Raw genomic sequence first — 14,831 nt, forward strand, 5'->3', positions numbered from 1 at the left:
TTTGCACCCGGTTCAGCTTTGCATTAGGAGTGATCATTTCAGCCTGGCCTGCACAAGCCCAACCTGGAAATTCCTGGCTTGGGCCTAGTCAGGATCAGCCTGGGCCTGGCCCAACCTGATGATATATTTAAATATATGTATTTGTATATAATGTATACATATGTATATATGTTATTTTATGTTATATTATATATTCTATATATAAATACTATAATATAACACTAAAATAAATTTATATGCATATTATATTCATACAAGAAGACAAAAGGAGGGCAATGTGGGTTGGTGCTCTGGAATTCCCCTGCATGCGTGGAGTGAAGTATCCTTCAAAGTGATGGGGGATGCCTATAGTAAATTCTTGATTGTTGATGAAAGGAATAGCAACTGAGAGAAAATCGACGTTGCGAGAATTTTTGTGGAGGTCAATGAGGTCTCTGCCATTCCAAGTTGTTTAGTTCTGGCTTTACAAGTGAGAAATACGACCTAAGAATTATTGCCGAGGGAGAGGATAATACCTTTTTCAGAGCATGTGCCAAAAGGAAAGGAATTTTGAAAAGCCTGAAACAGGGCTGGAGCTTCAGGATGGTTCCTCTGTTGAAGAGGAGAAGTCAAAGAATCACTTGAATGAGGAAGACGATGGAGGGGAAGATACAAGGGGCATAGGGGTAATTTTGGGTGGGGCAGGGACTTTAATAGAGAGGCACGTGGTTGGAGTTGGCAAGGATAATATGAATAGGTGCAGGTTGGAGGGTGGGAGTTTAAGAGCAGATTTCAAGGAGATATACAAAGGGCCACAAGGCTCATTTGAGATGTTGGATGTTGAGAGTGGGGACCAGACCTTGAAATCGAGACTTAAGAGGTTTCGCAATAGTTTTAGGAGCAACAAAATAAAGGTAAGAAAAAGATTTGGCACCAAGGTTTTGCAATTCAAGGGGAGAAAGAGAAAGAGCAATTTCCATAGGCTTTGACCCAACAAGGCGGAGGATTAGGTTTGGATCATCACTAATTATGACAACTTTGGAAGAAACTGTGAGCCTGAAAAACAAGGAGAGTCGAACTGATGAGAATAAGCTTCATCATCTTGCATGCGGTGAAGCTATATTCGTTACAAAGGAGAAAGATGCTAGGAGATCGGAGGAACAGATAAAGATTAACCGGCCTTCAAGTAGGTCTATTTGTTTTCGCTCTTTTGTGGTGGAAATTCTTGTTGATCTGCCCCAAGTGGGGCGTTTGGTATCATCTAATAGAGATTCCACTAGGGTTGAGGGAGATAGGGGAGGAAAGGAGGCTGGGTAGAGAAGGGAGAGGAGGGGGTAAGGGGGGACAAAGGTTCTCAGAAGAGGTACAGAGAAGGGGGGATTTGAAGGAGGGGAAGCTAGGCAGTTGTAAACAAGCAATCAGCCTGAAGAAGCGAGCAAAAGAGACAAGAGTCGAGCAATCACACATACGAGAGTCTGCTTCAAAGTCTTTAAAGAAAGTAAGAGAGTTGAGCAAGTTCTAGCTTATCCACATGTCAAAAGTTCTTTTCATGTTTGAAAGATGGTTTGGTTGGTCCTAGTCCTACCAACAAATTCAAGAAAGTTTATAAGAAAAAAGGCTCAAAAGATAAAGCTTTAAAGATGAAAGTTGTTGAGATCAAGGGAGCCAAGTGCCAAGATTCACAAGGGGTTCAATTGCAATAGACGTCAACTACTAAAGAAGGTTTGGAGTTGAGGCCAGAGGCTGAGGATGAGGAAAGGATTAATCGAGAAAGTGAAAATGGCTCAATTGCGACTTTGTTAGTTAGCACGGGAAAAAATGGGGGGAAATTGGAGATTGATTGTTTGGTTGATAGGGATGTCCAATGATTTAAAAGGCACACCTAGGCACACAGGTTAGGCGCATTTCAAGGTAAGTGCCTCATCCAGGTCTAGGCGCAGCCCTTTCAAAAGGCACACGCTTGGTGCTCCATGTGCCTCAACCCAGGTGCACGTTTTTTTTTGCTTCGAGAACCCCCTATGTGGTAGTGTTGTTCATTCACTCATCCTAATAAAATGACTTCTTGAAAAGCAATAAAAACCATAAAATCATTATTTTTTTGTGTGAGAACTAAGAATTTAAGGCCTAACGTGGACTTGTTTGGGCTTGCCTCGAGGGGTGTGGTACAAAGGCAGCTCGTAGAATTAGGAATGTAATAAGTTTTACATCACATTAGCCACTTGAAGTAATGCAATTGAGAAAAAAAGAGATTGTGGGTTTTATATGCTTGAAAATGTTTTATATATTTGATTTTATTTTTAAATTTTCATTTGAATATGCTTTACATATTATATTTATGTATTTTAATATTAGATAATAGGTTTTTTAAACATTTATTTTTAAATTAAAGTTTATATTTTTATTAATATTATGTTTAATAATTTTTTTATTTTTTGCATTTTCTTGCATTTTTTTGGCTTTTTTTTCTTTTTTATTTTTTGTGCCTTGCGCCTCAAGCGCAAATTGACCCCTGCGCCTTGCGCTTTTAAAACACTGAGGATGTTAGGGTAGGCAAGAGCTTAGGTTTGTTTTATTGGGGAGGAGAGGAGTTTGCCAAAAAGGTTTTCGAAGCTTTTGAAAAAAGCAAGAGGGAAGAAAGCTCGAAGAAGATCGTAGTTGGGGGACGTGTGGAATGAGGAAGGAGTTGAAGGAGATGGACAAGATGAAATGCTCAAAGAAGAACTTTAAGCTTTTTCTGTCTCGAGGTAGCTTTCAATTGCTTCCCTCTAACTAGGGGTGGATTTGAGCCGAGCCAAGCCGAATAGCTAGCTATTCGAGCTTGGCCCGCAAAGAAAGTATGATTCTCGAGCTCAAGCTCGGTTCAACTAGAGGCTTGAGCTCGAATTTGGCTCGAGTGAAAAGCTCGTAAGCTCGAGCTCGACTATGAGCCAAATGTTTTATAAAAATAAAATTTATATATAAAAAAGTATTTTTATTTGATATTTAAAAATTAAGAATTATAATAATTAGTTATTATTATTATATATAAAAATAAAAATATTTTATATATAACATTTTTATTATATATACATGTAGAAGCTCGATTAGGCTTGCGAGCCTTACAAGCCAAGCTTTATTAGGCTCGAAGCTCAGTTTAAACCGAGCCAAGCCGGGAATAGCTCATGAAAAGCTCGGCTCGTGGCCACCCCTACCTCTAATTTGTGATCTTAATTTTTTTTTATTTTTTGTTAGTGAAGGGTGGGTGTTTATCTTAACACCTTTTTTTGTTGTTTGTACCCATCATTTTTCTTTCAATAAATTTTTTCTTTTTACCTTTCAAAAAATGCCATTTAATATAAAATATTATATATATATATATATATATATATAATATTTTATATATAAAAGACAGGCCTAGAATCAAGCCTAGCCTGGCCTAGGCTTATGTTTCAAGCCCAAAACCCAAGTTGGGCCAGGCCCGGACCTAGGCTATAGCCCTTATCATAAGTGCAAAGCCTGGCCGTTCTAAACAAATAACCCTCCTCCACTTCTATTCTCTTTCATATAAGGTGGGGATACACATTATTTTACCACCTATTTTACTTCTCACATACAAATAAGACAGAGTCAAATATGAAGCAAAAGCAAACCAGAATTTACACTCAGCCTATTTGCACTCTCCATGCATTTACACCTGTGCAAATGAATATTACATTGCAAGCAAATTGCATTTACACCTATTTTACATGAAACCTTATACCACTTTGGAGGATTGCTATTGTAAGTAAGATAAAAGAAATGGTGCTTAAATAACTTCTTCTCATATTGTCTTAAAAGAACCAACATATCAAGTAAAAAGGCCAATATGTATATCATTTTTATTAGAACTGGTTCAAACATAAATAGAAGACAAAAGAAAATAATAAAAAACACTAAATTATCATTTCTACCTTACATCAAAGCTCTCCCATCTAATAGGAACATACAATTGAAAGAATTTCACCGATACATAATATTATATTTATAAAGTAACATAAATTACCTCATGATTAACCATACATATATTTATCCTTTATGTACTTGCATTTGTTTCTTATTCATGTCATTTGTAACTTGAACATAGCAACAGTCTGCTGAAAGAGGAAATGCCAAGCTAGAGAACCATCAACCATGCCATGCCTTGCCTAGCAAAAGATCCTGCTTGAACCAAAAGAGAAATTTAGAGAAGGGGAAATGTAAATTTGAAAACATGAACACTGGGAATGAAATGAAATTATTTAATTGATAGGTCCAGACCTAGTCTTTCCCTAAGTCAAATGAATTTATCAATCACGTCCCCCATAGCGTCTTTGCCTTTGTTGAAATGAATGTAGAACATCTACAAACTCCGTTTCTCCAAAATCAGGCCATAGTGATTGAACAAAGAATAGTTCTGTGTAAGCTAGTTGCCACAACAAGAAGTTGCTCACTCTAAGCTCACCACTAGTACGGATAAGTAGATCTGGGTGGGGAAATTCTGTACATCTTGTTTCTAGTTCCTGCTCAATCACATCTGCAGTGATGTCATCTGGTGTAATCAGACCTTCTTGCACTTTGTGAGCAATGTTTTTGCATGCTTGTACAATGTCGTAGTGCCCACTATAACTAACTGCAACAATCAGATGGAGCCGTGTGTTGTTTCTTGTGATCTCCTCAGCTTCAGCTATAAGCTTCTGTAGGGACTTTGGTAACTTTGATGAATCACCAATTACAGATATCTGGATTTCCTCCCTGCCACAACTCACAAGGCAACCATGTTTCAGTGTCATGGTCATACATGTCACATTAAAGGAAATCAAGAAGTAAAGACCAGATTTTCTCTGAAGGGAACAACAACAGGAAAAGAAGCATACATGCAACTTCCTCCAAAGAAGCAACAACTTTATCTTGATGAGCCCACCAAGGAAATGGGGTTTATAGCTGTTTATATAGACTAACAGACAAATGTATTGCATGGTATTTAAACAAACCTATTACTTAGAAGCCTGACTGCTTAAACACATGAAGTGCCAGCCTAGAAAATAAATAGAAAGAAAGGCATGCTACAATGACAGAACCCTCATAATAGCAGCAATGAGTTGCCCTCCTAAGCTGCGACCTGCCCAAGTAAAGAATGAGACCCACTATCAGATAGGCCTCACACTAAACAATACTCATACAAGGACTCAGCACAAAGCCACAAACAAATGATCTAATTAGAAAATTAGACTCTATCTAATGGTGGATGAGCTACTTTTAAACATCCAAAAAAAGAATTTACAAACATGGCTGAAAGTTATCTAACGTTTTTTATCCTCTAAGCAGGTGATCTTTCAGGTGAGACCAATTTGATGGTTGGCCTAGATTCTCTATAGATGGGACACAGAGTGGTTGAAGAGAAGGTACTTCAATGCAGTAATAATAAGGGCACCCTCATTCCATCATTAACTGATACATTCTCAATAAAGTGGTCATAACATGCTTAACATGTTGGATTTGTGTGATCTTCATCTTGTTGGATGGTAACTTAAAAGAAAAATGTCCATCCAATAACTAAAATCATGCAAAATGAATAAGTTTTGACCCATCAAAAGCATGTCAGAATAAAAAAGAAAGGTGAACCTAAGACACCTAAAATTATTAAATATTATAGCAATTCCTATTCTAACACAAGAACTAAGGTTGTGTTTGCAAGTTTTAAGTCTAACATCTGGATAATTAAATCTGACTGGGATAAGAGCCGCCTTTTTCTTCTTTTTTGAAGAGTCTAACTTTGAAGTCTATTTAGACTATCATTTAGATTTGTTGATAAGAGTGGCTATTCAGTCTTTTTTCTTTGAACATGGATACAAGGGGGTACTTTTTTCATGATAAAAGTTTTAAAAGTTTAACAGAGTAGGGGAAACACTTTCGGTAATAAGTATACAACTAATAAGTGATAAGTGGTAATTCAGTCACTCATGTCTTGTTGGATGGTAACTGAAAAGAAATGTCCATCCAATAACTAAAATCATGCAAAATGAACGAGTTTGGACCATCAAAAGTAGGTCACAAGAAAAAAAAAAAAAAAAAAAAAAGATGAACCAAAGACACCACCTAAACAACTAATAAGTGATAAGTGGTAATTCAATCATTCATGTCTGGTTGGATGGTAACTAAAAAGAAAAATGTCCATCCAATAACTAAAATCATGCAAAATGAATGACTTTTGACCCATCAAAAGCAGGTCACAAGAAAGGAAAAAAAAGATGAACCTAAGACACCTAAAATTATTAAATATTATAGCAATTCCTATTCTAACACAAGAACTAAGGTTGTGTTTGGAAGTTTAAAGTCTAACACCTCTGGATAATTAAATCTAATTGGGATAAGAGCTTACTTTTATGTTTGAAGAATCTAGCTTTGAAGTCTGATTAGACTATTGTTTAGATTTGTTGATCAGAGTGGCTATTCAGTTTCTTTTCTTAGAACATGGGTATGAGGGGTACTTTTCATGATTAATGTTTTAAAAGGTTAACAAAGTGGAGGAAACACTTAAGTACACAACTAATAAATGATAAGTGGTAATTCAAACACTTACCAATTAGAGTAAACTTTCAGATATGAGTGAACCTATCAAAGTAATAAGCAATGAAGTGAAAGGGGGATAACCACTTATGTGATTATCTTTCAGATGTAAGTGGCAATATTTCATACTACCAAAAGCAACCTAAGACTTTGATCATTTTTTCCCTACATCTTGTTGTATAATGGTTCCCAAACTGACGAGCATGAGAAAAAAGGTTTGAGTCTGAGAGTGGCCACTTTGTGCAAAGAAAAAAAAAAAGATGCCAAAGGTTGGGTCTGTATACAGTCCACCCCTCCCAAGACCCCAAATAGCTAGTACCAACAGTGGGTAATTGCCTTTGTTTATCATCATCATCTAGGCCTTATCCCAACTAATTACCTTCTTCATAATCATGTTTAAAAATTCCAAGTGATGCCAAAAGAGAAGTTCATCCCAAAGGGCTGGTTAATTCTTGTAACCATCTCAAAGTTAAGTCAATGACATATTAGGAGATAGACTTTTAATTGGATCAATGGCAGATAATACCATTTTATCAAATCATATAAAATTAAAAACTGATTGTTCTCTATCTAATTTATCGACAATATAAATTAGTTATGAGGTTCGTATAAAATGACAAACCCACTCAATGTAGGAAGCGGTGGAGTTCATCTGGGATGTTTAGTTTCACAGAATTAAACCCATATGCTACTTTAATTGTTTCTACTTTGGATCAACAATCTCACAGATTTTTGGGTAAACCATAACTTTGAGTTATCGAACCAAATACTAAGAAGAAAATGAAGAAAATGGTATATTGGAACCAATTTTTTGATTCATTTACCTAGTTGTGCAAATCCCTCAATATCCTTTTCATTTAAATTGCCTTTATAACAACTACCTCACAATGTTTCAGAAAAGAAAGTGAAAAGGACCAAGATACAGATTCATGCCCCTAACTATTCCAATCTTATAGTAAATATTGATGCAAATTAATTTCACTTGCTTTCAGGCCAACCATCTATGGATGTGTTCCACAATTGTTGTGATTTCACTGGACAGAAGTTTGCATCTTATGGATATGTTGCAGGCTCTAATTGTGGAGAAGGGATCAATAAGGCAGTTTAGAGATGGAGCTGATATCTTTAAGGCAGTCAGTGTTTCTTTCTCGGACCTTAATTTGGCAAGAAACACCTTTTTAGCAATTGCGGCTCTTAAGGACGCTTTGACCTGTTGGATTGGCATCCTAGGCCTCTTCTGGATTATATTTTGTCATTACAAGCATCAATTTTGGACTTATCTTTTGTTAACCATGATGCATCCTGTAATACTAACCATGTTGTTCAATGTTCAGCTCAGGAAGCTATGCCTTTTCTTGTAGAAACTGGTTGGTTTGATACTCCTCTCCGGCCTCAGGAGGTTCTTCTAAAGGACCTTCTATTAGTAATACTAATGCTTGGTTATATACTTATATTTGCCCCAAAAAGAAAGAAAAAGTGAGTTATATTTATATAACCTAATTTAGAAAAAAACATGCATCTCTTGGAATCTACTTATTCCCCTAACCATCAAATTCCGTAGTGCATATCAACCAAGAAGACATATTGGAAGGTACCTGACGAAATTCTTCAGGTCTTCCTTTATTCCCCTCTCAAACAGACCCATCAAAAAGTCAACCTCCACCTGAAATTCAACCGAATCAACCAAGAGAATATTAAAAAATAAAATGCTATCCAACACCGGAAATAGTACTTCTCTATGTTATTCTTTTGGAAGGGGGGAAAAAGAAAAGAAAAGGAACTAGACCCTACTGACTTTGGGCCGTATCCAATTTTCATATGAGAACGCGAAAACGGTGAGAACCCTTATTCCCCATTTGCAACATAGCTCAATAAGCTCTCTTAGAGCCCGAACGCCAGCTTTGTGACCCGAAGACAACGGCAACCCCCTCCGCTTTGCCCACCTCGCGTTACCATCCATTACCACAGCAACATGCCTCGGCAACGACTCTCGCCGGAGACCAGAGGGCAAAAGCCCTTCTTCCGCAGGAACTCCGGCATCAGTAAGTCTTACATTGGAACCTTCCTGTTCATAGTTCAAATCTGCTGTAGCACCGAGAGCACGATATTTAGGAAGAAACATAGAAAGGAAGGGCCGCGAGTCATTTCTGCATCTGTGAGATCGATGGAGGATCAATGAAGATGGTTTTGATTTGTAAGGCCAAAGACTGTTGTCAATAGGTGAAAGCAGGAATTGCAGAGACAGCATTGTGAGGATTAGGGTTCGGCCTGAGGGAGGGAGAACGAAGATTAATATAGAAATTGTATGTGGTTCTGGTTATAGGTTTCTTCTTCTCTTCTTTGCATTATCATCAAATTTTGCCGCGGATTTTTCAAATGACAACGTACAGTTACACTATCGTGAATATAAATACTTGCTACTTCTGCATTACTCACCGAAATCGGTTTTGGTGCACACAAAACTGTGCTTACAGCCTTAGACGGTTCTAACAACAGCCTTTTTCGCCGGCCAAACGACTACATGAGACCCACGTCTTAAAAAGTGGTCCAGTGCTCCCTCTTCAATCACACCAATGAGATTTTGTCACGTCATTTAAGATAAGATCCACGAGTGACATGGCGACTTTTTTTTTTTTGCTAATTGCAGGACATCCATTTAATGAGTACTTAGAAAATTTTGTTGACACCTGTTATTTAAAATATCCTAAGTCTAGATTTGGGACTTGGCTGCACATAATGTCTTAGCTAACTCAGGTCATTCACATGAGCCCACCAAAACAAAACAGTACAGCCAAAGTTTTTCCCTTTTTGACATAGTTTAAGTGTTCATTAAATATGCTTTTAGGAGGCTGTGTCAACCATATCCCTATCAAGTAATTACAGCATTGTAAACACGTTAATAATTAGGACGTGGAAATTTTTTTTTACAGTGATTATTTTGGGGAATGATGATTCAGTCCAACATTAGAATTTATAAGTCCAACGTACAGTTGGGATAGATGTCCGCTCGGAATTGATGTCAATTTACAAGCGGTCATTGGTGTATTGGGTGGGATAGAATGAGAGTAATTGACATTTTGAAATGTTGTATGTGATTCTTTTTTTTTAAACTGGTATGTTGAATCATCTCATTGCATCTTTCAAAAGACCAAGTCTTTGGCTTAGACAAAGAACAAGTCTTTTTTAGTAATCGAATGAGCCGCACAATTACCCGTACAATAGATAAATGATATAGAAAAAGAGAGAATAGTCGCAAAAGACTCTTGCACTCGATTATAAAGTGGTGAATGCGCTAGGAAACCACTAAGGAGGGTTTCAACAAGAGAGACTATCTTTTGTGCATTCCTTCTAAAACAATGGTAAGGATCTGTAATTCAATGGCTAGTTTGATGCCCTCAAGCTAGGAAAGCTAGTGCCTCGATTTGTTCTGTGATACAACATTCAGTGTTCATGGCTCTAGCCATGCATGTAAAGCTTTCCTCCTAAGACTCTAATGATTACTCTGATTCCAAAGTAATGTGGACCCATGGCTCCATCAACATTCAGTTTTAGTACATTGGGGGGAGGGAGAAAAGGGGTATCTTCTTGGTCTGTGCAATGTAAATTCCAAATTTCTTCATAGTACGCTATAGCCTCTTGTAAGACTAAAGTGGGGTTAAACTTTTTACCCTAAAAAATCATTTTATTGCGAGCTTTCTAGGCATACCATAATACCAAGACCCCAAAAGAAATTTGTCAAAACCAGGGGTTAGGACAATAAGAGTGTCATTGACTTCTATAACAATCTATCGAGTGATGAAAATTTGTTGAACATACTACACAAAATCACTACCTATCTCATTCCAAATCTTTTGAACGAAAATAGTCGGTAGTCCATTTGGCCCCAAGGCCTTAAGAGGTCCAATTTTAAAAAATGCATCCTTAACTTCCTCAAAGGAGGGTACTTTGCACAAAGATTCATTGTCTTCGCTACTTATCTAGCTAAGGATGACATTATCTTGGATCTATAGGAGAATTGGGTGGGAAGATTTGTAGAGGTGCTCATACAACTCCCTCACAATGGTAGAAATTTCCTCTCTATCTGTTGTCCATGACCTACCACTGATTTGTAGCCATTGAATGCTATTTCTTCTTCTTCCATTAGAGGCTAAGATGTAAAAAAAAAAGTATTTCTATTCCCTTCTTAGAGCCAAGTAACATGGGGATCTCTACTTCCAATACAATTCCTCTGCTTTCTAACAAGTGGTTAAGTTCAGCTCTCAAAGACAACTCTCACTTCTTTGTGGGAGCATCAACACTTCCATTTTGAATTTCCCGTAACTTCTCTTCAATGTTATGCATTCATTGGCAAATTTTGCCTAGAATCTGCCTCTCCCATTGTGTTATGTGGAGTTTACAAATCATGCACTTTTGTAAGAAGGAACCCCTCGCTTTCTTCCAAGCTGAATCAACTTCACCATTAAAACTGGGTTCCCGAGTCTAGATTGCTTTGAACCTTGGGCTACCCACGTAATTGGTTCTATTTGCACTTATGTATAAAACAATTGACAAATGATCACTTATGGGTAGAGGTGTCAATTGGACTGGATTTGGTCCAATTCGATCCAGTCCAATGTGAGTCCACTTACAAATGAACTAGATCCAAGTCAATCCAAATCCAATTCAATCCAATCCATTAAAATGTAAATGGATTGGTTTGGATCCAATCCAAACCGAATGAAATATCAAAAATCATATAAAAGCACTTTTGGCATTGAAAAAGCACTTTTGTAAAAGTGCTTTGATAATGAGTACTTTCATAAAAGTGCTTTTATTGAAAGTACTTTGTAAAAGTGATTTTGTAAAAGCACTTTTAGAAAAGTACTATAATAGAAGTGCTTTGATAAAAGTACTTTTGTAGAAGTGCTTTTATAAAAGTACTTTTATAAAAGTATTTTTATAAAAGTGCTTTTGCAAAAATACTTTCATAAAAGTACTTTTGTACAAGTGTTTTTATAAAACTACTTTCACAAAAGTACTTTTGTAAAAGTTCTTTCATAAAAGTACTTCAAAGAAAGTGCTTTCGTAAAAGTGTTTTTTTATAAAAGTACTATAAAAGTGTTTTCTTAAAAGTACTTTATAAAAGTACTTCTGTAAAAGTTCTTTTGTAAAATTGATTTAATAAAAGTGCTTTTATTAAAGTGCTTTTATAAAACTACTTTGGTAAAAGTGATTTCATAAAAGTACTTTTGTAAAAATGCTTTCATAAAATTACTTTTATAAAAGTTCTTTTGTAAAAGTGTTTTCGTAAAAATACTTTCATAAAAGTGATTTTATGTTGACTTCAATTTTGATTGATTTCAAATTGGACAAGGGTTTGGCCTCATTATCGGATTATTGAAAATTTGGTTTAGGTCCAATTCAAACCAATAAGAATATGGACCAATTTTATTTTGGATTGGCCCAATCCAATAATTATAATGGACCATCCAAATCCAATTTGGTAAGGTTTGGATCAGATTGGATCCAAACCAAAACCGATTGATTGACACCTCTACTTCTGGCTGATGTCCATTGTTGCACATGAGAATTTGGGTATTTTTCCAACCATTTGGGGCAATTGATTCGCATATTATATTCGAGAAATGAATTGCTATAAGCTTGGGATGCACAAACAAACCAAATGTCCATGCGGTTTCATACATAATAAACATCAACCCTGTGGTGATGTTTTTTCAATAAACGCCCACAAAATCAAACATCTGAGATGGTTACTCAGTGTCCCTCTTAAAATGGAGGCATGTGAATGTGGGATCAAATCCACATGATTGCAAGCTGGCCTTGAACTGGCCCTACCTGATCTATTACAAGGTAGGGTCTGGTTCTAAATTCTTGGAACCTACCCCCACCCAAGTTGGTTCCAAGGGTCTAGGGGTTTACCCTACCTGAACCGACCGATGAATCAACCTTGGTTGGCCTTGGGGGAATCAACCTTTAAATCAAACTTGCCTTTAAATAAACCCCAAAATATTTTTAAGGATTTAAAGATTTGAGCCAAAGCACTCATGATTACAAAAGCCATTGTCTCACTTGACCATTGAGTTGCATAAGTGATTTGATCATTTGTTTTCATTTTAATATTTATGTGTATAATAAATAATGTAAAAAGTAATATTTATAAAATTTAAATCATAATGACAAATTTTCAATAATATATTAATATATTATGATAATCTACATATTAAATTACTCAATTTAATCAATAATGATAATATAAATTTTAAACTACGTATTATCGTTATTGAAAATCAAGTTTTTAAAGGACATGTTTCAATTTTTTTTTTTCTTAAAGAGAGTAAAAAAAGAATAGGTTCCACGGGTAGACCCTGGAACTGCCAAGGTCAGAACCGACCTTCACAAGGTAAGTTCTGGTTACAAAAACCTAAAACTACCACCTACAAGGTAAATTCCTGCAGAGTTGTGTCATAGAATCGAACCAAACAGACCCATGCTTACCACTAGTCGTCACCCCTTAAACCCCTTGTAATATTTATTATATATGTGATATTGATCCGTTTACATATCGTCATGCCTTCTCGTTTTTACGAAAAATTTTGAATGTTTGGTGAGGAGATCCTTAATAAATACCCCGTGTGCACAAGGTTTTTTTATGGCCTTGTGGGTTACTATGAATTTCTATGTTCTATGCAAATTTTGCTATTTTTATCTGAAACGTATGTTTTCCTGGATTTCCCATGAATTTCTATATTTTTACTGTAAATTTTTCTATTTGCGATATGATTTTTTGGATTTTCTATTGATTTGTGTCTTTTTGTAATGCCAATTTTTTAAATAAAATATATGTATCTTTGGATTTTCAATCAATTTACCTGTTTTTTGCAATTTCAGCTTGTTTTGGATGAAATATACGTTATATTATTTCCTTTAAATTTCTATGTTTTTGTACATTTTTTCTATTTTTGGCTGAAATATATGTTTTTCAATTATCTTCATTTCTTGTGCTTTTTCTTTTGTAATTTCTATCATTGTTGTGTTTTTCGTAATTTCTACCATAAACACTTTCTTTGGTTAGGTTGGGTGGATGGATTGGTATTCGCTGATTTTCTATGTTCAAGGTTCCTCTTTGGGCCACAATGGCCAGGTTGCCATCTGGGATATATGAAAGAGTTCACTTCTGCTAAAAGAAAAATGAAGGCTGATGTGACTGTATATAAATGTCAGCCCATTTAATTCAAGGTGGGGCCATATAAATAAATCAAAGGTTTTGATTTTATTGTTTCAGTACAACGCTTCAACAGTGCCATACCCATACCCATTGTGATTTGTCTCAACAAAGAATGAACTTCCCTATCTTGACTCTTGAATCACACTTATTCGTAGTCTGAAATAGGAGAATGGAATGTGAAGACCATCGATGTTAGGGAGGTTGATTGTTTCGGGTGAATCTCATTAGGGGTGCAGCCCAAGCTCGGGCTGGGTTAGGTCTGGTTGAGATCAATCGCAATTCAATTATGGTCTAACGTGTCTTAAATTAAGATCATAGTAAGATAATCTTGTCAATTGGCGAAGCTAAGGTGAAAGGATGAAGCTGTGCAATAAGATTTAAAACAAGAAAGTGATTAGAGGCCCGAGAAATTGTTTTCCGAATAGGCATTCCAATGTTCAAATCAATAATGGAAAATGTTGGATGGTTGGACTGAGCAAGTGAGAGTGATGTTGGTTTGAGCATAAACAAAATAACAGTATAGAGGTTGAATAGTCAAAAGTCCCTTACCTCGAATGGGGATTACCTATTTATAATCGAGGATCCGTGTCTTACTCAGATGAGGCTTCTGAGGTTATTGTGATAAAGTTGTCTATCGAGATCTTAGAGATAAGTCATAATCCCTGATGGAACTGTCCTCCTTATCCGTACGAGTTTCCTCTTTCTTGGTCATGTTTATCCTTCCTACGTGATGCCAACGTGGCCAAAGAGATAAGATGGCTGTGAAGATAACACATAACACCTAGGGTGAACTCAACCATAACCCAAACAATATATATTTGTGTACATAAATATTAAATACATATTTATATGATATATACACATGCAAATGTGAAGTTAAATCGGATACAAGCTATGTTGGTCAAGGCTTGAATGCTAATCCAATACAAAGTTAAATTGGATTAATACTTTTTAACCTTTCTCTAACCCCAAACTTCAATCACACCCAACCCAACCCTAATTTTCAGACTCGGATTGGGTTAAAACAATCCAGGTTGCAACCCTAAATACTATGTTTCTTTTG

The 14,831-nt window shown here is 36.2% G+C and overlaps 1 protein-coding gene across 2 annotated transcripts; it reads right to left on the minus strand.

Moving 5' to 3' along the window:
• Positions 1-3,805: 3,805 nt before the first annotated feature.
• Positions 3,806-9,054, minus strand: CPT4 (Undecaprenyl pyrophosphate synthetase family protein). Of its 2 annotated transcripts, XM_088969817.1 has the most exons (5): positions 8,339-9,047; positions 8,139-8,206; positions 4,439-4,728; positions 4,255-4,336; positions 3,806-4,155 (listed from the first exon to the last, which is right to left on the minus strand). In XM_088969817.1, the coding sequence occupies exons 1-4, from the start codon at positions 8,789-8,791 to the stop codon at positions 4,284-4,286; spliced, it is 864 nt and encodes a 287-aa protein (XP_088825943.1). In that variant the 5' UTR covers positions 8,792-9,047; the 3' UTR covers positions 3,806-4,155; positions 4,255-4,283. The 2 variants fall into 2 exon arrangements, with proteins under 2 accessions (XP_088825943.1, XP_088825942.1); XM_088969816.1 differs by having other exon boundaries at positions 4,255-4,728; positions 8,339-9,054.
• Positions 9,055-14,831: the final 5,777 nt, after the last annotated feature.

Source organism: Nelumbo lutea, chromosome 2 (assembly GCF_056320005.1).
Source record: "Nelumbo lutea isolate HS-2025 chromosome 2, American lotus-T2T, whole genome shotgun sequence".
In the NCBI taxonomy this organism is placed as follows: domain Eukaryota; kingdom Viridiplantae; phylum Streptophyta; class Magnoliopsida; order Proteales; family Nelumbonaceae; genus Nelumbo; species Nelumbo lutea.